Source organism: Pygoscelis adeliae, unplaced genomic scaffold (genome assembly GCF_000699105.1).
Source record: "Pygoscelis adeliae isolate BGI_AS28 unplaced genomic scaffold, ASM69910v1 Scaffold841, whole genome shotgun sequence".
Classification (NCBI taxonomy): Eukaryota; Metazoa; Chordata; class Aves; order Sphenisciformes; family Spheniscidae; genus Pygoscelis; species Pygoscelis adeliae.
In genome coordinates, this window is record NW_008824144.1 from 54,534 (window position 1) to 82,007 (window position 27,474).

General features: G+C 44.1%; 1 protein-coding gene across 1 annotated transcript in view; it reads right to left on the minus strand.

Annotated features, from left to right (window-relative positions):
- NUP98 (nucleoporin 98kDa) overlaps positions 1–26,927 on the minus strand; it is a 40,424-nt gene extending 13,497 nt beyond the window's left edge. The window contains exons 1-20 of the mRNA XM_009334358.1: positions 26,665–26,927; positions 24,246–24,349; positions 23,356–23,457; positions 22,923–23,102; positions 22,062–22,201; positions 20,853–20,960; positions 20,018–20,201; positions 18,217–18,380; positions 17,299–17,436; positions 16,616–16,703; positions 14,347–14,439; positions 13,803–13,943; positions 10,918–11,051; positions 9,083–9,270; positions 7,743–7,859; positions 5,982–6,286; positions 4,703–4,816; positions 3,836–3,974; positions 3,370–3,547; positions 2,850–3,014 (exon numbers count right to left, since the gene is read on the minus strand). Coding sequence (XP_009332633.1) covers positions 2,850–3,014; positions 3,370–3,547; positions 3,836–3,974; positions 4,703–4,816; positions 5,982–6,286; positions 7,743–7,859; positions 9,083–9,270; positions 10,918–11,051; positions 13,803–13,943; positions 14,347–14,439; positions 16,616–16,703; positions 17,299–17,436; positions 18,217–18,380; positions 20,018–20,201; positions 20,853–20,960; positions 22,062–22,201; positions 22,923–23,102; positions 23,356–23,457; positions 24,246–24,318 — 2,751 coding nt within the window. The 5' untranslated portion in view covers positions 24,319–24,349; positions 26,665–26,927. The remainder of the gene's footprint in view (positions 1–2,849; positions 3,015–3,369; positions 3,548–3,835; positions 3,975–4,702; positions 4,817–5,981; positions 6,287–7,742; positions 7,860–9,082; positions 9,271–10,917; positions 11,052–13,802; positions 13,944–14,346; positions 14,440–16,615; positions 16,704–17,298; positions 17,437–18,216; positions 18,381–20,017; positions 20,202–20,852; positions 20,961–22,061; positions 22,202–22,922; positions 23,103–23,355; positions 23,458–24,245; positions 24,350–26,664) is intronic.
- Positions 26,928–27,474: the final 547 nt, after the last annotated feature.

The following is a 27,474-nucleotide window of genomic DNA, read 5'->3' on the forward strand; positions in this document are numbered from 1 at the left end:
CCAGAGAGGTGGTGGATGCCCCATCCCTGGAAACATTCCAGGTCAGGCTGGACGGGGCTCTGAGCAACCTGATCTAGTTGAAGATGTCCCTGCCCACGGCAGGGGGGTTGGACTAGATGGCCTTTAGAGGTCCCTTCCAACCCAAACCATTCTATGATTCTATGAAACTGTGGCATAGTGCACTGGAAATCATGCTAAGGAATTTAAGAGCATATCCAAATGGCTGCTTCCTAGCTCATTAGAATCAGCCAAGAAATGCTATGAAGGTTATCAGATGAGGCAGATAAAATTAGAGTAGGGGGTCTGTAAAGAGAGAACTTAATGGCAGACATGGAAAGAGCCTTAGCTAGTGGTATCTGCGTATGGCTACAGTATGCGGGACAGATTTACAAGTCAAAATATGGTTACAAACACAGAAGTTTCACTACTCCCTTCATTGTGCTTTAATGCAGCCAGGTCCCTGGTGTAACTATTTCCTGTGGACCTTGAAACATTAATAAATTCATTAATATTCAAGTTAGCGAGAGAAGGAAAAAAAACCCCCAAGTCTAGATCCTAAATGCTTCCTATGGACCAAAGAATAATATTTTCAGACGCTTTACACACCAAGAGTTTGGCAAGATTTTAAGCCGTGCTGTGTTGTTTCTCAGAGGTTTGGGAAATGAAGCTAGATGTTTTTTCCTATTTTCAGAAACAAAAACCTTAGTTAATGGTATGCAAGTCAAAGAGGTTAATTAACCCGGACAAGTTTTTGCTAAGTACATTTGAATCTGTAAGACAGGTCTGAATAAATCACACATATTCCCAATATTTTTGACTGCTTAAAACATCAGCTCTGAACAAGAAGCAAGAAGGGACAGAAAGGTGGTACACGCAGGCAAGTCTGTTAGACAGCCATGTGTTCATCTCAAAATGCAAATACTTAAGGAGTCTACGACAGCAGGATGAACTAGCAGGTTTTAATTAGCCAGCGAGCCAGGAGGAGTGATAAAGCAGCATCTGTATGCTACTTTGGGATTCTCCGAAGCCAGAACCCATAGGGGAGGTGGCAGCTCACCTCATTTGTCACTACAGTAGTATGTTCTGCTCAAAGAGCAGACTGCGCTGTTACTGGCTTTCTGTTTGTACGGTGATGAGGACTCCTACCACTGGGATCCTGAAACGCACCAGCGCTGGCTGTACCGAACGGCAGGCAGGCGAACTGCTGCCACCAGACCTTTCGTTCTGGGCTCCTCTAACCTGCATGGAGACCTAAAGCAGCAGAGATGGAATGGCTCATGCGTTTCTACAGAGGTTATAACTACATCACAGACTATTAAAAAGGAATTCCCAGCTGACTTAATGTTTTCCTACCACAGAAGTAAATAAATTGTTCTTTTGCACAAGCAGTAAGAGCGTGGTTTGTTATACCTCCTGACACTATGAACAGACCCTTGTCCCAAAGGGCTCTAAGTTACCCAAAGCCAGTGGCCAATGAAGAGAAGTGCTGCTAGAAGGTCTCCTGGTTTCAAAAAGACTAGATCCAGCACAAAAAAAAAAACCCCCAAACACAAAAGAAAAAAAGTGTTCAACCTATTTGACAGTACTGCCTCTTAAGTTGTTTTTCATGCTTTGACTTCAGAGATGCAGAAATAAAACTCTCCTCCTCCGCTTCCCCGTGATATGACACATCCCGAACGCTGGCCACATGCCAAGCAGCACCCTGGCACATGATCCATGCCTCAGTGAGCTGCAAGCTTAGAGATCGCCTTTCACTGCAGTCACAGATTACTGAAGGGCAAAACAGAAAGCCTGCTTATGCACAGCAACAAAAACCTCTCAGCACGTCCTATCCAGCTGTTAAATACCCTCTGCTCAGCCTGCCTGCACACCCTAACTGCTGAAGGCTTACTTTCACAACCAGGCAATTGAGAACCCAGTTTTGGCAAAAAAAAAAAAAAATCTGCTCTCTGCACTTGCTTTCTGTTTTATGACAAGTTACTTCAAAAAGCTATAGGTAGGTCATAAAAGTTTACCATTAACACCTGGCATAAAGAGTATATTCTGTCCCAGCAATGGCAGGGTGCCTTCCCAATAGGCTGTTTTTTCACCCACAATGAAGCAGCTCCTAATTTAGCTTGACAATGTCCATACTAGTTACATTTGGAAAACGCAAGTGTATCAGCTGCAATTAGACTAACCTTTAAACCCCCATAAAAGTTTTTTTTTTTTTTTAAATGAAATTAACATTAGACCTTAAGGGGTTACCAAGGAACTGGGTAAAATGCTACCTTCCCTATGTAAGACAGAGGCATACCACTGAGGATGTTTTACAAAGCTTTAGAAGCAGTCACATCCAATCCAAATACACTTAAAAACCCAGCATATAACCAGCCTTAAAAAAGTAATTTTTAATAAAAATAGAGCACATTCTTAAAATATAAAGCATACAGTCTTGCATACTAAATGATGGTCAAGTCAAATTAATGCGCAATATCATTATCAAAGCAGGCAGCACAAGGTGTTATAATTATATAGCATATATTCAATATTCACAAAAACAATTTTTCTTCCTTAAGTGGTGCAAATATGCCAAACTCAATCTAGACCAGAATATGAACAAGAAAGAAGGGTTTAAAGCCTTCCCATCCCCACACATCCTCAGTATGAAATGTCGAGTATCTTAACGAAAAAGAACATGCAAACACTCATCAAGAAGTGAGAAGAGCTACTGAGTTTGTGCAAGTTTGCGTAAGGTTTTGCTCTTCGGTTTCCAGGCTACTGGTTACTTCAACAACCCCTCCCTAGGCACCAGCTATTCTTCACATTTCGTTTTATGAATTCCCTTTTAGTCACTGTCCTCCTTCTACCTGAGACGGAGGTGTTGGCTTGCCGTTTAGGGTCATTTGCTGGGGCGGCAGATGCCCGGGGGGGGGCACAGGTGTAGTTTTTAACTTCTTTGTGTCCACTTTTGAAGGATGCTCTTCCTCTTCCTCATCTGAATCTTGCAAGCCATACTTGGAGAAGTGTGCCACCTGTGTAATGAGAAGGGCAAATATGTCACACCTTAGAAGAAACATTTCAGGCATCCATTTCCAAAAGGCCTGACCAATGAGCTGGCATAACTGCCCACCTTACACAGCAGCTGTGACACCTGGAACAAATTCAGCTTTTGTATAGACCAAGAACATCTGCTGCGTGCAGGTCTCCAGCCATTCAGAGAAGTTTTGGTCAGTTTGGTGAGGACAGCCTGCACTACGGCTGAAGGACTTGAGACAGTTTACAGAAGTTTAGCAGAGTTTTTGAATGATAAGTTCTCAGGAGATTCTAACTTCAGACTACTTCTGATATTCTTGTTAAGTCACTTTACAACTAGAACAAAAACATTACCTTAAACACCCAGGATCCGGTCTCTGGGCGGTATTCCTTGAATCGAGCGCCCTGCTTCCGAGATACAGACTCCAGTCTACCTTCGTAATTCATCTCGGCCAGTCGTTCAGGGCTTTTTATCAGGCAACGAGATGTTTTATCCGTAGGCCAGACTCCATCTAAGGTAACTTCAGCTCGTCTGTTAAAGACAGACAAAAGTGTAAGAGACCACAAGGTTTTGTGGCAAAGCTATTAAGGTATGCATATAGGAGCTGAGAACTGAACACGTGGGCTCAAACCAGCTTTTAAACCCAATTTCTGGTTCAGAAACTTGCAAGTATCTAGTAACTGTATAACGCTGCAATCTGAATGCACACCTCAGATTTAGATTTCTTGGTAGCTGCCTCCAAACACAGTAGATTGGCTAGTAAGGATGGCTTTTTATAAAATTGACAATGTCCTCGCACAGTACACATTTAAAAATTACCTATTTAAACCTTCACCAATAGGTGGCTTTCTTTCATCATCAGGGTAAACAATAACTTCTTTTCTACGGATGTGTACAATGTCATCCAGATTTAAGTTAGTTAGATTTACTTCTCCTTCAAAGTAAATTGATCCATAACCTGCAAAACAAACCAAAACATCACAATTTGCCCATGAAAAACTGCATGCCAGAGAACCTATGTTCCCGCTACACTCCTCCTTTGCCCACCTTACCACCTAGCTTTGTCCAGAACAACGTACAAGTGACTCCTCCTTCCCAGTGTGAAAATACTGAAGATGCGTTATCATCTTTTTTATTGCCAGTTCTTTTGCACAGAACGCTTTTTGTTATCACTTGGCTATTCATATTGCCAACACAAATACGAAGTGTACCCTCAGCTTTATAGCACATTTAGAAAAAGTATTTTAAAAATAGTATACGCCATGTGAGTATTTTTTTTTCCTAAATAAAAGCAGTGAAGAACACAGTTCAGTACAGAATACAGGCTCTCCACTAGAGCTCAGTCAGCTCCAGCGTAGGCAGCAACTAAGATGGAAGCAATGATGATTGGTTTTGCATCAATGCTCCAACACGTTTGGATTTTACAATCTTTACGTTTAAGGACAGCAAGTGTCCTAAAAGCTACAGGCGCTTTTGTTCTTTTCATGTTCAAGCTTCTGAAGTCACCCCATAACACGGGCTGTTAGAGCTACCAATCTGAAAGATTACAAGTCTTTGATGCGAGTGGTTCACAATGCAAGGGCACTGTTTATAATCATACTGAGGGCATGGAACTCAGATTCAGGTTCCATAGTTTAAAATCACCGGTTCAACTTTAAGCAACTGAAAAAAGCTCTATGTGCTTACCTTTACGGCCTATGGTGAAGTCTGTCACAACACATTCATTTCTGTCATTGGTAAATCTAGCTAGCTCCTCCATGGACGGGATGGTGTAATAGCCAGCTCTTGTTAGAACAATTCCTACAACAGAAAATTCACCGAGAACTGGGCTGACAGCAAGTTCCCAGCTATAGCGTTTCAAGAGTTTAATTTCACTTCTTTTGCAAGCCTGGACAACTGAAGCTCCCAAAACAAACTGAGAATCAGTGCAACAAAAGCAAACAGAAATCAAAACGCCTTATTTCCACAGCCTTCACAGGAAATTTAAGACAATTGCTATGCCAGGTTCTTCCAGCCTAGCAACCTGTCGTCACCAGAGATCAGTAGCAGGATGGGTAGGTAAAAAGAAAAATGCAAACACATACAGCAACACTTGACAGAAACACTCCCAGCTTTAATAATTTGGGAGCTCAAGCACCTGCTGACCAAGATGCAGCATCTTTCACATTTAACAGCCTCCAATGCTTTTTCATCTATGTGTCTAATGATATTTAAAATCCACAAAAGCTTTTTGCATCTACAACTTCTTGCCATTAGGGCTTCTGAAGATGTTTCTTTTGAACACGTCACCTGCTAATTTCATTAGGTGCCACATATTACCTGAAAGGATGAACAAATCTTTTCCTCTTCACCTTCTCCAGATTTCTCATGAGTTCAAAAAACTAACACCCCCCCCCACCTCTTAACTAAGACTGCGTAGCTGGTGAAGGGAAAGGTACTCAAGACCTCTCATCATGTTTTCACACTTCTCTATCTTTTTCAGTTTTACTAAACCCCGAGACCGGAATTGAGTGCGCTGAAAAGACACTCAAGATGGGTCTATAGACACAACCACATGGTCCATTCCTTTCCTGGAAAACTCTACAACGCAGTTTGCATGTTGGTAACTACCAAGCATTTAAATAGATTTCTAACTCTAAGATCTTGCTCCTGAACGACAGACAACTCAGTCTACTACTGTAGAAAAATTACAGATTGGGTCCTCCTCTTTCTGTCTCTCTCTCAACATCTCACCACCTCACTCGAATATAAACTTGAGCGATGAAATTTAACTGCTCAGTGACTCAGCAGAAACATTTTCTGCACTAGGTTAGAGAATGAAGAGCAAGATTTGTATTCTGAAGAAAAGAGCAGAGAAAGGAAGAGAAAAAGCTGAGGGTCTAAAACAGCAGAAGAGAACTTTAATGAAGCATGCATGAAGTGCTGTCAGGAACTACACATCTCCTGCCCCCACACACAGTCGAACCTGCAGGATGCAGATGATGCACGGTTTCAGGCTCCTCTTCACGCTCATCCTGAAGGGAATCATCATGAAATGAGGCATCTTCACTGCTGCCTTCCAGACCATTTCGCAAGGCCACCCGCATATTCAGAGCCACAATGGTATCATCCACACTGTTCTGGTGTTTGTGCACAGTGTTCTCGGGGGTCTGTGGGATGGGCTTGGCAATGGGGTTAGTGTAAAACCTAGTCACTTCATGATGATCCTCCTCCTCCTCTCGCTCACCATCTTGTCTGTGGATTTCATCGGGAGGTACCGACAAAAAGAACCTGAAGAAACGAAGAATAAAGTTGAATTATTTAGTTCGAAGGGACTTAAGTCAACATTAAAATTCTGGTGTCTTTTCATATAAAAAGCAAACAGGACCACCACATGAACTGCAGAGTCAGCAGGCTGACGGAAGCCATTATTCCCCCCCTTCACTCTGCCCTTGTTGGACAACCTCTGCCATTTTGCATCTAATCTGGGGCTCCCACTACAAGATAGATAGTGGTAAGACCAGGAGAGGGGTACCATGATGGTCGGGGGACTAAAGCACATGCCCTGTGAGGAGAGCTTGAGTGAAATGGGTTGCTCAGTCTGGAGAAAAGGCTTGTGAGGGGGGTTGTAATAGCAGCCTTCCAACACCAAAGACAAAATTCAGGCTCTTCACAGATACGCATGGCAGAAGAATGAGAAACAACAGTCAAATTAAAACAGGGAAATCGATGAGGACAGTCAAGCATTGGAACAGGGACCCAGTGAAGGTGCAGAATCTCTGTCCATGGAGGTTTGAGAGATCCAACTGGACAAAGTCCACAACAACCAGGTCTGAATTCAATGTTGAGACTGCTTGAGGAACAGAGACCTCCCAAGGTCACTTCTGAAACATTCAATGATTTGTGAACCAGGCTGTTACAAGACTTATGCCCAAAATACACACAGTTTTAGAAGAACGGGATGATTAAGTCTTGCAGGCACCGTGATCTAAGCAAATTTGAGAACACTATTGTGACAGTCACTCCAAAACACCAGCTTCAGAGAGCTGCCGGGCTGCTGGCAACACAGCTAATAAACACCTCTGCCCCATTATGAACTGCCTAGGTCAGGACTAAGGTGATCAGAAACAAGGTTCCCCACTCCCATGATCAGTTCTTACTTCTAGTAGCTTTAAATAAAATCAAATATTGAGCTGGTCAGGAATTTTTCCAGCCTCCGATTAAAAAAAAAAAAAGAGTCAATCTGAAATACGGCCACAGATTTTTAGAGGAATAGGTATTCAGGCTTTTGGGGGGTAAAAGAGGGCCTTAGGGATTCCTCATTTTAATATGTAGAAAATACTTTATATTATGAGACATTTGGATCAGTGGAGCTTCCTTGCAATTCCCACATTACTGAGGAAGACTAAGCAGAAGGAGAGGTTCTTCTCACCTCAGGGTCAGGTTTATCACCTCCCTCAAGAAATGGCCTAGTTTCTCACTACAGGGAATAAAGAGGGACATATCCAGAAAGTGAGTCATTCCTCTTTGAACTCCTGATTTTGGATGGAATGAATTGGTATGTGACCACACAGGAAGAACATACAGCTAGTTTAAGAGGAAATGAATCTCACAACAGGTCAAATCGCTTCCAATGAACAGCTAAGATGACATCCCTGAAAATATTCTATTAATAATAATTTAGAGACAGGCATAAGCAGTTTGCATTTCTCGTAAGTATAAACACCTGCATGATGAATCAACATACCGATCTCCATTCTCTGGATACTCTGATGGAGAAGCCAGGTCTTCATTTTCACGATTGACAGGTGAGAACAGATTGCTACTGTTGAGATTCTTCAAAACCAACTTTTTGATGCTCTTCCTAAAAAAAAAAAAAACAACCAAACAAACCAAAACAAAAAACCGCACAACACCAGAGAGTAATTTGGATATATCCACTACTATATATTTCATGCTTAATTCCTGTGTTCCAGGAACCAGCTGCGTAAGGCCTGTTCCCACACTCAGGACATATGAAGTCTTCTGTAGCAGTAGCTGAGATACTAAAACTCCTTTTGGAATTCCATTCAAGGCTTTGGTTTATGAGTAAGTGTAAAAAGCACAAGTCATTGAAAGCTTCAAAACCCAAGTTCAGTAAACCACAGTATTATCTGTTTTACAAAACAGAGCTTTTCCAGCGGAAGCACAGAACCCTGCACAGAAAGTCTGCCCCACAGCTGCAGGTTCTTCTTTACTACTGCGTCACTTTAGGAGCAAATCAATGGCCAGACTAGGGTTCACTGCCTGCAATCTGAAGATCACTGAACATCTACGCCAGTTACAGTCAAAGAAGTCTAAGTACCCCTTCGTTCTGATCTTTTGTTCATTTGGTGTTTTTCAGTAAAACACTGAGTCATTCCATACTCTGCTCTCTCCCTGGAAACTGAAGAGATGGTTCAGGCTAAACTAAAGATGAGCCAAGTTCACAAAAATTACAAAATGTTTTTAAAAACCCTGTGCTTAGAGGGACTTTCAAATGACTGATGCATCTTTCTCCAAAGTTTTTTGTTGTTTAACTAAACTCCAAAACTTTCCAAACCCCTTTTCAATTTGATTGGCACTGATGCTCTTGAAGACTGAAACCAAAAGCTTCAGTAGGGCAGATCCACAGCACCATTATTAATTTCTCACAGAAACGTCTGTGTATCTGAAATAGAACCAGTGCTGGGCTGTGAAAATGTCAGAAAACTGCCTTCATACCGACTACATTAGCAAACTAAATGACACTTGTCTTTCAGAAGCAGGAAGTATTACACTGTACAAGCTTTCCTTGTAATATTCCTAATTGACTTTATAGAAGCTTTGCTCCAGTCATGGGATGACCTCATTTTGCAGCTTATTTGGCCTTAACAGTTTAAGCTGAACAGTTTTATATCCTCTACAGAAAACAGTTCTATTCAAGTCTTACAGAAAATTTGTTATTGCTATTCATATTTGAACCAGGTCACAAAACAGTCATGGAATTTAGGACACTAAAGGAGTTTACTGAATCGAAGATTCTTGCATCACCTCCTCCCTCCAACATACACAAAAGAAAAAACTTACTTTGGCATAAATGCACCATTGGATAGGGACGGCTCGTCATCATCAAGACCATCAAAGAGATGAGATTTAGCAGAGCCAGCTGACTGCAAAGCTTTTGGTCGCACTCTGGTCGCTGGACGCGGAGTCAGTTTGTAGTGGGTGGGTGTCGTTAAGGCCTTCTGAGCTGCTGGGTTAGTTGGTTTCAGCCTCTGAAACAAAAAGATGTAGAATTGGAATTTTCATACCACTTACTGTAGGGGTTTGTGGACAGTGAGAGTGCCTGCTGTTGCTAAGGCTACCCACTCACGGACCTTGAGCAAAGTAGTACGTAAAGGGGGAAATAATAAACAAAAACAGTGACACACAGCTGGTTGACAACAGGTAACGGAAGCAATGCCAAAGACCAGAAGTCTCCAGTCACTCACTGATGGGCCATTAAGAAACTACAGGCATAGCTCTGGAGAGGGCCAACCTGGACCTCCTGTCCAGGCTGAGTGAATCTGGGGACAGCTACTGCAGTCCGACTAGGGATGTAGGCATCCCGTGCCTGTGGTGCCAGCAGCTGGAGCAAGGGGAAGCCTCAGTGCCTGGAGCAGATGAGGGCTTCGCCTCAGCCCCTGGATGGGACCAGTGCGTGTCCCGGGTGTAGCTACTTGGGGGGGGCGGGGGCGGGGGGAGACGGGACACACACGCTAAGGTAAGTGAAGGTCTTGGCAGCACCCACTGTAACAAGACCACAGCTCACTGGCCCCTGTGCCTGGTGACAGCTGCTGGCAGTGGGGGACAGGCAGAGCACCTGCATCGTCCCCAAACCTCGTGTGGGTGGGTGTGCAAGTGTAATTCACTGGCAAGCTTCAGGCTGGACTAGCCCACAAGTAGGAGGGCCTGGGTCCTGGCAGGGATATCGGAGAGGCAGAGGGCTCGTGCTGATATTGAGGGATCCGTGAGTACAGGGTGCCCATGAAATGTGCGTGTGAGTGCAGGCATTTGATTTGCAGCAAGCATCAAGCTGCTCTGTGGAGCAGGTAAGAGGGCTCAAGATCCGGGCAGGGCTATCGGATGGACAGAGTGGCCATGCTAACGCTCCAGGGATCCATGAATGTGCGGGCGAGTCTAGAGAGTGTGTGCTTTCACTAGGGAACTTCAACCCCTATTAGCCAAAGAGGAGGAAGGGGACTTGGCTGTGCATGCTTATGTTTTATGGGAGTCCTGGTAGCGTTAAGTGTGGGTGCTGCTGAAGGCAGTGCCTTGTCTGTGGCTGTGCAGCCCACGGTGTCAGCGTACTCTGGGCATGTGCGTCTGGGATACACGCTCAGCTTCACAACTGATTGCGCCTGCGAACGGGAAAGCAACAGCCACGTCCATCAGCCTGGGAAGGAGACCCCCTGGGGCTCTGGGCATACCGTGCTGGAGGAATCCCCAGCTCCTGCAGTTTGCTGGGGTCAGCAGATGTTTATAACGTCCCTCAACACTTACAAAGTCTGAAAAGTTTTGTTTGTTGTCTTTTAAACCAAATCAACAGGGCAAGAGACTGTCATAAGCAAAGCTCAAGGTAAACACTAAAAATATTCCACGTATAGATAATTACCCATCTTTATTCTCAACTAGCAGCAGTGAGCATAAAACAAGAACTCCACAGCCAAGGCTCTGATGCAGTCAAAAGCAGTAAACAAAGCCACAGTATAAGCAGTTTGCGTCCTGGGGAGCATAAAAAGCCACTGCACCAGTATGAGTATACAGATGGCAACTTATTTTGCTGCTCACTGCGTACCTAAGTGAAGATAGTGAGCACAAAACAAATTAAAGTCATTTCAAATCTTACCCAGAAAGTGAGTTCAATGTTTACGTGCACTTACCTCTTCTTTCTTCTTTGGGTCTGACATGGGGTTTCTGAAGAGCGGAGAATCTCCAAAGGGTGAGTAAGTCAAGCTATTGAGATGCTGCTGAAGGACTGCTTGCTGAGCAGCTGACGCGTTTGGGTCCGTCAGTGCTAGAAAGAGAACATATTTTTTTAGTTTTAACAGTTTTACTAATAGAACCAATGTAGGTAGAAAAGACATCCTTCCAATCAGAGGATCGCATCATAGGAATTCAAATTTCTATACAAACTTCAGCATTCCTTTCCTCTGCTCTTCAGTCACCATTTCTGCAGCAGTCTGAAGGAAGAAATCAGATTCTATTTCTTCATTAGAATTTGCAACCGCATTCAGTAAGTTTTTACCTGTGAAAAGCTGAGGGCATGGAGAACTACATATCAGTAGAATGAGCCTGGCCTGCCAAAACCTTTAACTAATAGCATATTTCTTATGCTTGGACCTCCCTTGATGTAACCTACAGGTGATCCAAGTATTCTCTTTTGTAGGCAACGCCTGCAGTGGGGCAGCGTAGGGAAGGGTTTCACTGCTTAACTTCTGAAACATCTTTTAAGGGGGGGGGGGGGGGAAGCCCACAAAAATAATTGTGATGCAAAGTTTTGATATTCTTGCTACAGCACTCAAACATACAGGTCTAGAGTCCTCTCTACAGCAAAGGCCTCTTAATTTTGTCTCTACATCTTCCAGCATCTAATTTTAATTCCCATTAAACTACTATAAATGTTCACACTATGAAGTGTTTCGAGCCACCTAAAGCAGCTTAATTCTAATTCCAAGAAAAACAGATCGAATCTGTGCATTCCCAAAGAACAAAACTGCTCTGAGAAACAACAGCTTACTGTCAGACAAAGTCTGCAAGGAAGTCAAGAGTAGAGTTTGAGACAACTGGTTCTTCCCAGATCAAAAGCTGGTTTAACTGAGCAGACGTTAAGCAGTGAAACCCTTCCCTACGCTGCCCCACTGCAGGCGTTGCCTACAAAAGAGAATACTTGGATCACCTCTAGGTTACATCAAGGGAGGTCCAAGCGTAAGAAGTATGATAGAAGCAAGACAGAAATATGTAAAATCTGACTGCAACACACCGATGAGAGTATTTCATCATAACAAGAACGTAGCTCCCCTCAACCACATTTTGTCTGTCCTAACTAGTATATGAAGTTACTTTGAGGGCTGTTCACAGCATCACAGAACAGTGAAGCTGGAGGCACCTCTGAAGGTCACCTTTTTCCTAGCCCCCTGCTCAAGCAGGGCCACCTGTGCCAGTGCTCGGGCACCCTCACAGTGAAAAAGTGTTTCCCGATGATCAGAGGGACCCTCCCGTGTTCCAGTTTGTGCCCATGGCCTCTGGTTCTGACATTGGGCACCGCTGGGAAGAGCCTGGCGCTGTCCTCTTGGCACCCTCCCTGCAGGTATCGGTGTACACGGATGAGATCCCCCTGAGCCGTCTCTTCTCCAGGCTGAGCAGTCCCAGCTCTCTCTGCCCTTCCTCACAGCAGAGATGCTCCAGCCTCTTCGTGGCCCTTCGCTGGACTCTCTCCAGTATGTCCATGTCTCTCGTACTGGGGAGCCCAGCACTGGGCACAGCACTCCAGGTGGAGCCTCAACAGTGCTGAGCAGAGGGGAAGGATCACCTCCCTCCTCCTAATGCAGCCCAGGACACCGCTGGCTGCCTTTGCCACAAGGGCACATTGTTGGCTCGTGGTCAACTTGGTGTCCACCACGAACCCCTTGGCCCTCTCTGCCAAGCTGCTTTCCAGCTGGCCAGCTCCCAGCCTGTGCTGGTGGCTGGGCTTGTTCCTCTCCAGGGGCAGGACTTTGCACTTCTCCTTGTTGAACTTCATCAGGTTCCTGCCAGCCCGTTTCTCCAACCCACCCAGATCCGTCTGGATGGCAGCACGACCCTCAGGCAAATCAGCCACCCCTACTCTTCTTTTTGTGACCTATATACTTATAGAAGCACTCCTTGTTGCCTTTGACATCCCTGGTCAGATTCTATTCCAGCTGGGCTTTGGCTTTCCTAAACCCATCCCTGCATGCTCGGACGACATTTCTGTATTCTTCCCAGGCTACCTGTCCCTGCTTCCACCTCCTGCATGCCTCCTTTTTGTGTTTGAGCTTTGCCAGGAGATCCTCATTCATCCGCACAGGCCTTCCGTCATTTTGTCTGACTTCCTGCTCACTGGGATGGACGTCTCCTGAGCATGGAGGAGGTGATCCCTGAATATCAACCAGCTTTCTTGGGCCTGTCTTCCCACACAGTGTCGTGTGCCGTGCGTGTGTCTCTGTCCCCCTGCCCAAGTTTAAAATCATTTTCCTGAAATCACAGCCTCAGGGGGCTAGAGCATCAGGTATGTACGCCATTCATTTGAAGTGCTCAGATCCGCCAAACAGGGTGAACGCTGCTGGAAGTGGTAGACGTTTTAACTTAAAAAATGGCAGTACCAGTGCCTGAAGCTAAAGACCATTCATTTCACCAATGGCACAGCATACCTGCTAATTAAGTCCCTCTAGCTCTCCTACCTGAAATTACTGAAGAAGCTAACGCTACATTTCCCTTATGTTTTTTTCGTAAGCACCTATCACTGCTGCCCCAAATTCAGTGATGGGAAATATGTTAGTAATCTTGAAGACAAAGCTCTAAAATAGCTGCAATTATTAGTAATGTTAAGTAACACTGAATTACTTTAGCACCAAAAAAAAAATCTCATTAACACGGTCTCCACTGCTACCGAGAACAGAAGTGGCCTCAAATAGATGCCCAAACATTTTTTTTCCCTCCAAAGCATTTGGGTGGGATGTGCTCCTGTTTAGGCACATCTGAAACAAGGGAGGAAGCAGCAATTAAAGTTGGGTTAATGTACACTTACCTACAGCAGGCTGAGGGGCTCCAAAGCCCAGAGTAGCTGTTGATGTATTGAATCCTGGTGCCCCAAACGCTCCTGTTCCTAGTGTTCCACCAAGTTTAGGCTGGGTGCTTCCAAATAAAGAAGTCTGTCCTGCTCCAAGAGCTGTGGCAGGAGAGATGACTGTCATTTACTACAAGACCGTGACAAACTTACAAGCCAATTTATCCCACGACAAAGAATCAATTATTTATTAAATTGCAAGAAACACTCAACATGTCCATGAATGCTACAGACACTCAAGACTCATGTGATCAGACCAGAGACTTCCAACACAGAGGACGCCACCGGTTTTCTGAGCCATTAGCCACCACTGTAAGCAACGCTGCCTACAATTTCTAAAAGGTTACTTAGCGCTGTGTTAGCAAGCTATACTTGTGACTGAGATGCACGGCTTCAAGCTAAAACATCTACAGCCCTTACTACATTAGAGTTAGCAAGTAATACCAAGGCTATGTTATCACTGAAGTTTGAGGACTGACATGAAATTAGCTGGTAAACTGTTTACCTGTACCAAACCCTGTTCCAAGTCCAGTCCCCAGAGTCCCAGTCGCAGGCTTATTTCCAAACAAACTATTTCCAGCAGTGTTGGCACCAAAACCTTCAAGAACAGAAGCAGTAGCTCGTTAGAGATGAAATTAAAAACATATATTTAAACAAATGGGCACCACCGGCTCAAAGACAGCCCTGCCACAGTTAAAGTCAAATTTCACAGCCTGTTTCCAACAACACAAGTTAAACTAACAAGCAGCAAGAAGGGACTTCAATGGTAAAACACATATTTGAATTATGAACATAATATTGAAAACATCAGTACAGAAAAATACTGTTTTGTCTTCTTAAGCTTTTCAATTTGTTACAAACTTCAAAGTTTTACGGAAAGCCAGAATGGACATGATGATGCTGTATCTGGCAACAGAATAAAATGTATTTTTTTCAACTGCCTGGAAGGAACAAATCCCATTTTATACTGTTTATACCACACACGCACCTCTCTGATTCTTACCGACAAAGCAAGTGACAACTCAGCTTCCTACAAGCACACGGTTCAAAGACACATCTCCAATTGTAACTAAGTACAATCCAAATCTAACATTAGACAGATTAGTTCTTAAACTGAAGACTGTGAAACCATCCTACGGTTGGTTAGTACGCAAAGCCAGAATTAAGCAAGAAAACTGCAGTCATGGACCAACATCAGAAACACCTTAGAACCAAAGTCCATTTTTCCTGTTAACTATACCACCGCAAGCAATGCAGGCAAATTAAAAACACATACTACAGTCAGTATTGTTCACCACCAAAGAGTGTCAACACACTAGCTAATGGAGCTATGAAGATCTTGGAGAACAGTAGAACAAGGGACTTGGAAGCAACTTTCACAAATACCATGGTAACAGTTTGCCCAAGGCTGGTCACCGCAATGAAACGGTGCTGCCCTGGCAGTCTGAGAGCTTGAAAATTTCCTCCCTCTGTCTTATTCTGGCAGGCTGGTATGGCAGGCTAATTGCATTTTAGACTTTATTGCTGATATTAAAAAACAAAAAAAAAAAAGGACCAATGTCAGGATCTAAGCCCATTCCCGCTCGCTTTCAGGAATGCAGTTTTGTTGCTCTCAGAGTCAAGGAAAAAAAACCAAACAGATTTCAACAGAAGTCCCGTGGAGGAAGACTGTCATTTACTTCAACTATCACTACACATTTCTCCTGCTTGATCACACGCTCATTTGACAGCAATTCTCTAACATTAGTGTCAGAGGCCAACATTAACACAAGACCCACTTCTTCAGGACTCTGATCCTTCACACCATGAAAGACGACAACAGCTACCAGTTAAACTGGAACCGACTGTTTCATTTGACCCTCGCCCCAGTGCAGAGTAAAATGAAGTTGGTCCAGTTACCATCTCCTTAACCCTGCCATCAAGCTACAGATATCACTGTTTTTACCCTATTTCTTTCAATACTCCTTTGCAACCACAGTGTGTTTACAGCCGCTTAACAAACCTCTACATTGTATGAAGGGTCTGGAGAACAAGTCTTACGAGGAGGGGCTGAGGGAACTGGGGTTGTTCAGCCTGGAGAAAAGGAGGCTGAGGGGAGACCTCATGGCTCTCTACAACCACCTGAAAGGAGGCTGTAGCGAGGGGGGGGTCGGTCTCTTCTCCCAAGTAACTGGCGAAAGGACGAGAGGAAACGGCCTCAAGTTGTGCCAGGGGAGGTTTAGATTGGACGTGAGGAAAAATGTCTTTACTGAAAGAGTGGTTAAAGATTGGGACAGGCTGCCCAGGGAAGTGGTTGAGTCCCCATCCCTGGAGGTATTTAAAAGACATGTAGATGAGGCGCTGAGGGACATGGTGTAGTGGGCATGGTGGTGTTGGGTCGACAGTTGGACTCGATGATCCTAGAGGTCTTTTCCAACCTTAATGATTCTATGAATTCTTTGATTTCAAGATTTTCAATTACAGGTTACACCTTCTCTTAAGCACTCATTGAAAGAGTGGTACTTTTACTTAACTATCTACCTTCTTGAGTCAGGGAGTACCACCAAGAGGAAAGGTATAAAACAGTAGCCAAGACGTTTCCCTGCAGCAACGTGCATCAGAAGCATGGCTTACCTGAGAATTTTAACATTCATAATCATTTAGCATGCGATATTCAGCAGCCAGGTGTGTGGTATATGCAGTATAGTTTTAAGTGACTGAAATCCCCCTTTTTTTATATGTACCAAAATTGGAAGTGTTTGTATTGGTTCCTAAAGTCAGGGTTGGTTTGTTACCAAAGAGCCCGCCGCCAGTGGTTGTACCAAACGAGGGAGCACTGGTCGTGGTGGTTCCAAATCCAGCAGGCTTGTTACCAAACAGGGTCTGAAAGGAAGAAAACATGAATTTGGAAACCTGACGGACCGATATTAAAAGAATCGCATTAGTGTTTCACTGTAGGCAAGAAAGCAGAACTACCGCCAAGCACAACTTAGACCACACAACCCAGACTCCCAACAGCGACGTGTTATTTGCAAGCCACATGCACTAGTACACGGCAAGCACCTTCTGGAAACAAGTATTTTCACTCCATTAAAACCAAAATGACTAAATATCAAGAATCAAGTTCGTTTTCGGTTGAGTCATCATCACAATTTAAACGCCTGTATTTTCAACACTACGCCGAGGCACCCCTAGCAATATATAGGCAGTGAGATGTTCAGTCTCTCTTGCTGTCTTTCATCACTCAAGACATTGAGACATAATTACTTGTTAAAAAAATTTATTTCTGCAACACTAGTTCTATTACACATGCTTATATTGTATCCTTCCGTTTACACAAAACCATGCTATTTTTCCATCTTGGGCATCTTAACTCTTAAGACAACACTACTTTCATGAAGGTCAACACCCAGGAACAGGACTCTAAGCCATTTTTTTTTTTAAATTCTCTTTATTTATTATTAAGACACAGACATACCGAACCGCCAACACCAAATCCTGTGTTAGTTTGTCCAAAAAGACCAGTTCCGGTTCCAAATCCAGTACCAGCATTTGTATTGGCAGCTGTTCCAAAAAGGCCTCCAGGCTGTGAGGGCTGGGTTACCCCAAAGAGACCCTACAAACAGGGACCAGGTTAAGATAATGCTGCAATGCTTTTCAAAGTCTAGCGCTGACGATAACAGAATCAACACACCAAGTCAGTTAATAAAATGATGCTACATTAGCCCTTTTGCTGGGGGAAGAAGATGGGTGAAAAGATGCATTTCAGAAGCTTTAGTCATTCTCCAAGAAATTAGTTACAAAAAGGAAATAGAAAAAAAAAAAATCGAAGAATTTATGCTCCAAGCTTAGCAGGACATTGGAATTTCCTCATCACTTTGAGTGAGGGAGACGAAAAAGCAACATTTCAGTGTTTTCTGGGAGAAGTCACAACATATTCAGAAAGAATATAGTATATTTGGAGCCAAAGCCCCTAGCTATGCAACAAGCTACAGCTATGTAGCATCTTTCTATCAAAAGAGCCCATGAATGCTGCTCATTAGTCACCAGAAAGTACAGAATTGTTAACGAATTCCCACAGCATGTTAATAATCGAATTATATTATCTGTGTGAACACGATCGGAAATACTTGAATTGATAGAGCAGACTGCTTGAAGAAGGGAACAGGAAAAGTTATTTGTTAAAAGCTGCATTGCTGTCCAATTATCATGAGTGAAAAATTTTGATTGGCAGGAAGTCGCTTGCTCAGACAGCAGCGTTCAAAGCTCTGCATCCATGTTTTACGAAGCTGTACTACAATTTGAGGAAGATTGGTTTATATCGCAGCCTCCTCTGTCTAGCTGGAGTAGCTATACCACAATTTAAACCTTTAAGGGTTCAAACAATTTATCTTACCATTGTGTTCGTGTTCGGCTGCCCTAGAGTGCTAGTATTGACAAAAGAAAAGCCAGTGTTCTGCGCTGTTGTGACTTGACCAAACGGTTTGTTGAACAGACTTGTAGTTTGAGATTGCTGACCAAAAAGGCCCCCTGTTGTTCCTGTTCCAAAGCCGGTCGTACCTACAACATATAAACACACTGGTTAAAAAACTCTCAAGTATTTATCCAAACCCACTATGTTTCCACACTCGGCGCATTCAAACAGGAAAAAAGATGCTTCAATTCAATGGAACAGCAAAACACCCAGTGTCACCAACGCAGCACGGCATCCGCGTTCAGATGGAAGGAGTTCCTGTTAGGTATTTCATCACGTTCTCCTTGTCCTAAAGTCAGTGTGAGCGTAACACCCCAAAACCACCTGCAAGTTTACCTCACAGATAGATCTGACCAAAGAGATACCAGCTTTGATACGGTCAGTTTGTTCTCCACTGTACAAAGAAAACCGTACCACGAGCACCTGAAAAGAGCTCACTGGGCAAGACGCGGGCAGGCAGCCAGTGCCCTACACACCGGTTCTGTTCTATAACCCACACAACTACCACCACAGGAACTTCTACCTGAACTTCAAACACCTTCTCCCTTTTTCCCCCCAAAGGAAAAGGGCTGTTTACATGTGAGGTGGTAAAAACGGTACACGCGTAGACAAGGGCTTTTGCTCCTTCTCACGACTGCCGCTGCTACCTCTGCAGAACTAGGTGCTTTCTTCAGAGCTGACTGCACGAGAAATACATGAAGCCCAGCAAGGCTGCCAGGTTGGGCAGTCCCCCTATTTTAATGAACCATACCTTCGCGGGGTGCAGAGGAATATGGCCACCTGTACGCCGATCTTTCTCAAGGACAGCAGCTCAGCTCAACCCACACAGGCCTCAAGCAAGCCCAGAGATTAAGCCCAGCAGTGCTTGTCACTAAGGACAGAGACAGTTCTAACCCAAGACAGTAGAGCCTTTCTTACGGCAGATAATCACTTCCGTTCCTATGGACCATAGGATTTTGATCTTCTGTTTACAGTCTAATTCCACAAATACAAATATCTACTTACATTTAGGTTTGCAGCAGAAACTGAAAAATAGAATTTGTGTTTGAACTTTTCAGCACTATTTGTTTTACGCTAAATTCAACCAGTCCACTAACTGGTTAGCCCAACTGACCTGGGACTATCAGACATGCAAGCACTCATGCGAATTAGTTACTTCATACCTGGCTTTTACTTTTTGACCAAGAATGCCAAAATGGACAGCGTGAAACCAGGATGGCGCAACATATAACAGGTCCACGTCCTAACCCTGCGCTACGGTGGAGAAAAGCTCCTGGCAAAGCCTAGTTAGGCTACTATAAATTAACTTGTCCATTTCCAGGGAATTTACGTTCACTCATTAGCGGAAGCGGAATCTTGACTTTACCATTAGCCGACTGATGCCATCACCCTACCGATCACTAGCAATGTCCTGGTGCTTTTACTTCGAATTGTTTTACTCGCCCATGTGAGCTAGCTGACTTTCTTGTAAAGCCAGATGCTCTAATTAATTGTTTTTCAGCAAAACCTGCGGGATGCAGAGGAAGTTTGCAATCCCTGAAGAGTAAGTAAATAGAGATTTCTATGGCAAAGAACCCGATTATTGGACTTTGATAACACAACTAGTAAAATTCTGAGCTCACACCAGTGTTTCCTCATCTTTTTTCATTACAGAACTTTACATAGCTTAACAGAATATTTGCGTATCTGGTCACAGTAATGACAGCAGACAGGCAGTACTTACTGGTTCCAAAAGCAGTTTTATTCTGTCCGTATGAAAAGCCTGTGTTAGTAGTAGAAGAGCCAAAAAGTCCTGTAGCTGTACTTGATGTAGCAGTAGAAGACCCAAACAAGCCCGCAGCTGCTCCCGCTCCTACAGGATTTGAGGGCCCTTTCCTATTTGCCTGGTAGTCTTCTAAACGGAGTTCCTAGTAAAGGAAAATCCAGTTCTCTTTACATGTTCTTTTTACACGGGATAAGGTTAAAACAGTGTCATTAGCACGTTTAGATAGCATTCAAGCCCACTCCAGGATGAAGGTATCACAAAAAGCTGTAACACCTATATTTTTAAAAAGGACACCATAAACAGGACCTAAACTTAGATGTACCTCTGCAGTTCATGTTTGGGCTTCAATTTTACTTCCCAGAGCTTTTTCAGATCTTTTGAGTAGAAGACCTGTTTTGACATATCAAATAAGTCAACTTGAACGGAAAGGCTTCAGGGTTAAATCCTTGGGAACACTAGTTTATATTAAACGACTGAGTTTTGTCTGAGATTCTGCCATTATCTCAGCAGTGCAGGACTGCTCCCAACAGGATCTCGCGCCCTCCTGGTATACGGCAAGATGGAGTTTCAGCTCTCCAGAAATGGCAGTGTTAAGCATTTAAAAACAAATGTAATTAATACGGCAACGCATTACACGTTTTACTTTATGATACCTCTCTTCTGTGAGTGATGCAGATATTGAAGGTTGTACTCATATTAATAGAAGACAATTATTACAGTCAAAAAAGCTCTACTAAACCAATGCTAGTGAACAGCCATCAAGAGAAGCATGTTTGAACACTCATTGACTGACCTCGAGAGACTTGCTTTCGTATTCTTTCATAGCAGTAATACATTGGTGCTTGGTATTGATGTTAGTGCTAACTCCAGATTTTACCATAGTATCTGTACCGGTTGGTGGCTGCAAGAGAAGAGGTTCAGGTATCAAGTTTAAAATCCAAATAGACTTCCGTTAATACAGTTAGTACTCTCTCGGCAGATGCTGTTAAAACCTAAACTTAGCACAGGACCTGAAGCGGTGTATCACTGTTATCGTACAGCTGTGGCCTCACCCGGTGACAAGGCATGTTCAGTAGCAATCAGTAGTGGAATTTACCCTAGTGACACCCAGAACAGCGCAGTGAAATTCATTTTTCAGTTTCACTTTAAAAGTAGTTTACCCAAACTTGTGATAGAGATCCTCTAGCTATTCACGGATTTCGTTATCCCCTGTTTTTTTAATTGTGCTATGGAAGTACGCATCAACGCCACTCAGACTACTCAAGCTGATCATCACCATTCTGTCTACATCCCGAAATAGCAAAGTCTCAGTCTGTTAAACCAGATCAGCCTAGAAACGAAGAGGGCCGAGATTTGCATGAACAAGTATTTGGGAAAAAGAGTGCCCCTTTCCAGCAGTTACCCCATTTCCATGATGGCTTCCTTTCCGAGCCACCCTCCATTTTCAACTGCCACAGAACTTTCAAGACGTTATTCAACCCTTTCTTAAAGGGAACTCATCCAGAAAACACAGGGGATTGGTCTTCACATTTCAGTTCACATTTCCAAAGCCATGCTGACTTGTAAGAGAACTGCATTTATTTTGGCCCATTCCAAGATGTCTTTAACCCTAATTGCTGTTAGCATTTAGCGTCGATCGCCCTGAATCCTGTGGGACTTCCTACCTTCCTGAGAAGGCTCAATTTTAAGAGCTGGTTTACCTCTTCAGCTTTAACACAGCTGTAAACCTAGCAAGTCTAGATAGGGCATTACTCCATGGTGTTTGAGAAGTCTGTCAAATTCAGAATAAAAAAAGTCTAGTTCTTTGGAGTTAATTATACATCCTATTTCCACTGCAACAGTTCCACTAAAGGGGGATGCTTTCAAATCATTTCAGAACACTGCATACTTGCATATGAACTACTTATTTTTAAATTTCAGCTCAGTGACTAAGACAGTAACTGCAAAATTTAGTGCTTCCTATGATAAACAGGCTTGATTAAGAAGTAAAATCAGAACTTACATTAAACTTAATAGTCGTGCCAGTTGGAGCAGCAGTAAAACTAGTTGGGCCAAAAAGAGAGCCAGATGTACTTCCAAAAGGATTGGAAGTGGTGTTGGTGGTTCCAAAGAGACCTCCACTGCTGGTACTAGTTCCGAAGTCTTGAATAAAAAATAAAAAGATCAGTACTAAAACAAACCTGAATTTTAAAACTTAAACCCAAATATTTTATTCAAATTACAAAATAGTTTGGAAATGGAAGAAACCGCTAGAAAGAGATTTTTTTTTTACAGCAGAGCTGGAAACCGATATTCCGCTAATGCAATATTCTGCTGTAGAAGACTGCCTCTAACCCATCACCCCAGGAAATTCTAGAATAACCACAGCAGCCAGTTTCATTCTACTACTGACAATGCTCAGAAAATTATGTATACAAGGGGAATCAGTGAGGTTTCTTTTCTCTTCTCAAAAGGGTCTGCAAGCAGTTGCTTTTGCTTTGGAGAATTACAGTAGAGTTTAAGAGGCATTTCAAGAATTCTACTGCCAGAAGCAAAACCAACTATAACTGCTTTACGACAGCAGAATAAAAAGCTAAAATCAAGCAGCGCCAAAAGATACTTAAGAATAGAAAATGCCAGCCGACCACCTTTTTTAACTTATTTTAAAACTAATGGCTAGAATCGCAGCTACAGATTTTGTAGCGTATCAGGCTCAGTCTTGGCTACTGTGGACCACAATAACGTCACTATATCCTTCAGGAGAAGAAGCCACCAAAACCCCACGTTAACACTTGTACCAGATCCACACATACATCCAGCGTTCTGTGCTCTTCAATCAAAGAAAATAAGCAATGCTCAAGAGAGATGCAGCAGTTTTACTCACTTCCAAACCCAGCTGGCTTATTCTGTGCAAAGGCGTTATTCTGGGATGAGAAGAGGCCTCCACCAGTGCTGGTAGTTCCAAACAGGCTATTTGACGTCCCAGTTGACGTTCCAAACCCAAAGCCAGTGCTTGTGGAGGAGGTGGCTGGCTGATTAAATGTTGTCGAACCAAATAATCCTCCTGAAGACAGAAAGAGACGATTAATCACTTGTAATCATCAATTGCTTGGAGTTTTTTGGTTGTTTTGGGTTTGTTTGGGGTTTTTTTGGGGGGGTGTGGGGTGTGGGTGTGTAGTGGTGGTTGTTTTTTGTTGTTGCTTTTGTTGATGCTATGTCTTTTTTTTCTTGTCCTTCCCCCCCCCCCCCCTTTTTTTTTTAAATAACATCCTTCTTTCAGGATTGCGTTCTGCACTACAACCACAACACAACAATACCTGGTTTTGTCTGTGTACTCCCAAAGAGGCCTCCAGTATTATTGTTTGACCCAAAGGCTGATGTTCCAAACGCTCCTCCACTTGTAGTACCAAAGCCAGCATCTGAAAATCAGCATTACAGTTTAAATGAACCCACATTCTAAACATGTGTACTAGAAACTAAATGCTGTCACTGCCTTTTTAACTTTCCAGAAGAAGTTTGTGCGCAACTACCTACACATCAGTGCCTGGGATATGTGACGTGGTACGATTAATATTTCTACAGAGCTCTTGAAGCAAAAGGCTACAATATTTGAGTCGGTCACTTCTACAGAACGTAAAGACACTCCTCTGCAAGGCCTCTACCACTTTTTATGGCACCTGGAAGTTGCTCTTCTCATACCTTGGTTTAGGAGCAATATAGACAGAGTTATTGTGCTTCCTTCCTAAAAAACTAAACTGGGCATACGCACCAGCTTATAGTCTGCTTTAATGGCTAGAAACTCACTCACTGCGGTATTTACAATGTGCATCTCCAGAAGACGCTCCTCAGATTATTTGCTTTTTCCTTCCAAGTCTTCCCAACGTATTCCAGTCCTGACTGAAAGAATCTTCCCCCCCCCCCAGCAAGACGGCCTTTATCTAGGCATTTGAGTTTCCACTCCTTTTATAAAAGGAAGTTTCAACAACTGTACGTGGAATCCTGGTATCTACCCAAATTAAAAGCTTGGTTAGTGGAGAAGCCTAGGGCTCCTGAACCTGATTCACTGCAAAGCGAGCGAGCTGGACAGCCTAGCAGCACTCCAATTCCGTCACACGCACAGAATCACCACCTCCATCTGATCCTCTAGCTGCACCTCCAGGAAAAAACACCTCGAGTACTGAAAAGTCAGTTTAGACGTATTACTTACTTTGTCCAAAAGTTGAAGTTGTCCCAAAGCCAGTGCTGCCTCCAAATGGAGTTCCAAAGGATTTGTTAAACATTTTCAGGACGTATCAGGTTTTCCCCCTAAACCTGGAAAGAAGAATTCAGCTTTGAGTTTTCAAGATAAGCTTTAAACAATTTTTCACCTTCCTCATTGTTGATGTAAGCCATCTAATTTGAGTACTCACGCCATAAAATGCGTGACAGCATGTTTAAGTCACACTAAGCAACTTAAAACACACAGTCAGAACCCTAAAAGGGACGAGAACGCTAATACTTCAGTGACATCACAAGTAAGCTGCCTTCCACCCTTAGTTATGGCCAGATTTTCTGCACATCTTACAGACGGAGAAAACTAATGACACCACTCCCCTGATCCACGTGCTCTCAACAAAATCCTCTAGAACATCTAACACTAACAGCACTTCCCACACCTCTTTCTACCGCGTTTGATCCACATCAGGCGACACAAACCCATTTTCGCGCAGCCACCTCAACGCCTGAAAGACCTCCCCACCGGAACGCTTCTCTGAGAGCAGGCGCGGGGATCCGCACTGTGCTACAGCTGTTTCTGCGGCAAACCCAGGATTTTCCACGATTGATTTTCTCTTAAACAGCATTTGCCAACTGCTTCAAACAAGAGAGGTGGAAATACACTGCACAAGAACTACAGGAATACACCTGCCGTCTGCTTCCCGCTTACTGCTCACGGGGCGGCACCGGGATTTTCTTAACTTTTAGAAAGTTGTTGGTTTTAAATACTTGTTTAGGGGAGTTTTACCCCATTTAGGCAGGGGCCAAACTTACAACACCCGTCATTTTATTTACAGATACATTTAGTAATGCTACCTCGCTCCAATCTCTTCTCCAAGTACAAACACAATGCTACAGCTTTTTTCAACAAAACCAACGAACCAATAAAACAAAATCACGACAGATCCTTAGCCATGCTCCAGTCAGAGAAATTCATAGTCTTTTTCTGTATCGGGGCTAACTGCTGTTAGCTCCACCATTGAAGATGCCAATATTATCTGGAAAAAAATTCATTGTTGGCAGCATTAGCTAATCCACAGCAGCGCAGAACTAATAAGTTTAGAAAACTGTAAGACATGGCCCACACCAAGAATATTTACAAAGCACTACTTACTACCACGTTAGGATAACACTGTTTTATGGAACGACACACTAACTTTTAGCATTTTGGCACTTTTTAAACTCCGTTTAGGTTTTCCAGGAGGCTCAACATCCAGGACGGCAATAAACTCCTACCAAGTATTCTCTGTTTGGTCGCCAACAATTTAAGTAAAACCAAAAAAATCACACCTTTGCCTCTGCCCAGGTTTGACAGCTTCTCTATAGCTCCCCAATTCCAACCCCTTTCACATCCTTCTCACCAAAAGGAAGCACGCACCCCACCGTACGCGGCGTACGGCCCAGCACAGCCACTCCGGAGCGATGTCACTACATCTATCTGACCATCCGTGCAGTCATAAGCACTTGTTTTCCCGAAAACCCATACCACCTTCTGGGAACAGCCAAATGCAGATTTTGAACAGCAGCAGCTACCCACCGTACCGCCGCAGCCACCCCAGCACTACGGGGGACTAAAACAGTCAAGAGCAAAAGCAGTATCCGACGCTTATATTAAAAGATGTTTTGTGTAATCTTCAACCATTTGGAACAGCAGTATGTCATTTTGTGGTATTAAGAGTCTTCCCACTCACACACGCAAGCCCTTACGGACTTCCTTATGCACGTTAAGAGTACTTTAAATAAAATGATTCTGGCAGGAGAAAGAAAAAGCCGATCTGACAAACTATCAGAGGACCCTAAGCCTGGAGCGGCCTCCTGGAAGAGAGCGTTGCCTGCCACACAACAGGATCCTTCGGTGGGATGCAGGGTGACGCTGCATCCCGCAACACGTCACAGCTCCTCCTAACCCCTCTCTCCCCGAGCGCCTGCTCCCAAACACCCGTGCCACGTACGCTCCCCAGCTGCACCTCCGACTCCGCCACAAGCACCTCGCCTTTGCGGTGCCAGGGCCGCTTTTTGTCTTCCAGCAGAGCCTGGCTTTGGATCGCAGGACAAAACGCAGAGCCACCTCCCGTTCGCTTCCTCAAAACCCAACCTTTGTGCTCCGGCTCGACTGCATGTGCCTTCCAAGAACATCCATCACCCCCCCCCCCCCCCCAAACTTCATGATTTGCCCTCCCTTACGTTATACCACCTACTAGGACGCCTTAAAAAAAATCCTACTTTTTTTTTTTATGCTTGTAAGATAAATTTTATCCTGACGCCCGACGTGAGCGCACTCTGTGAACTCCACACACCCTCCTCAGCTACATTCTTCCCTATTTCTACAGGCTATTTTCGGTCATCTCGCTTTGCCGCTAACCAAGTCTCACCGACGGCCACGTAAAAAGGGTCCACGCAGTTTTCAGCTGTTGTTCAATCTTGTTACTCTCGACCTTATTTGCAGTTTGTAAAACCCCTCTTCTTTCACTGTTCCCCTTATTTATGCCGCCGCTTTTTCAAAGTCAGTACGCTGAGAATTGTTAAACGCCAAATTCTATTTCAGCAGAAACCTGAAGCGTTATTTTCTAAAACGCAAATAAGTTGTTAAACGATTTCACCCTCCCGTGGGGTCCGAGGGTCGTCCTCCTTTGACACCCACCCTTCCTTACCTACTGCCCCTCAGCAGCTCCGGTTCAGCCAAAACAGAACTCGGGCTTTATGTGGTCACCGGCGCCGTGGACGCGTCAGAGCCCCTTGAACCCAGCTCAGCGGCGGGGGGGAAGCCGCACGCCGACAACGGGCTCACGACTGCACGTGTAAAACGTCGCGTCAACCCGACGCGCTCCGAGCTGTCCCACGAACACACAGACAGAGCCCCTGACTGCAGGAGCACCAGCCGCAGCCGGGGACTGAGGAAGGGCTGCAGCAGGCTTAACTAAAGTTGGGTGTTTTTTTTTTTAATACAACGGTCCTCTCCCACTTGCCGGACAGCACCCCCAGCCGCAGAGGGGCCATCGCCCCTCTCCTGAAGAAAAGGCCGCTAATTACAGTTTTACAGTAACTGTTACGTAAACCTCCCGCCCCACCCGAAGAAACTCGGCGAATCCACTCGCGTAACTTCAAGTAACTCTCCCGCTGGCCAGCCCGGACACCCCCGGACACCCCCCGCGGCTTGCACCCCGGCGGCAGGCCCACCGTTA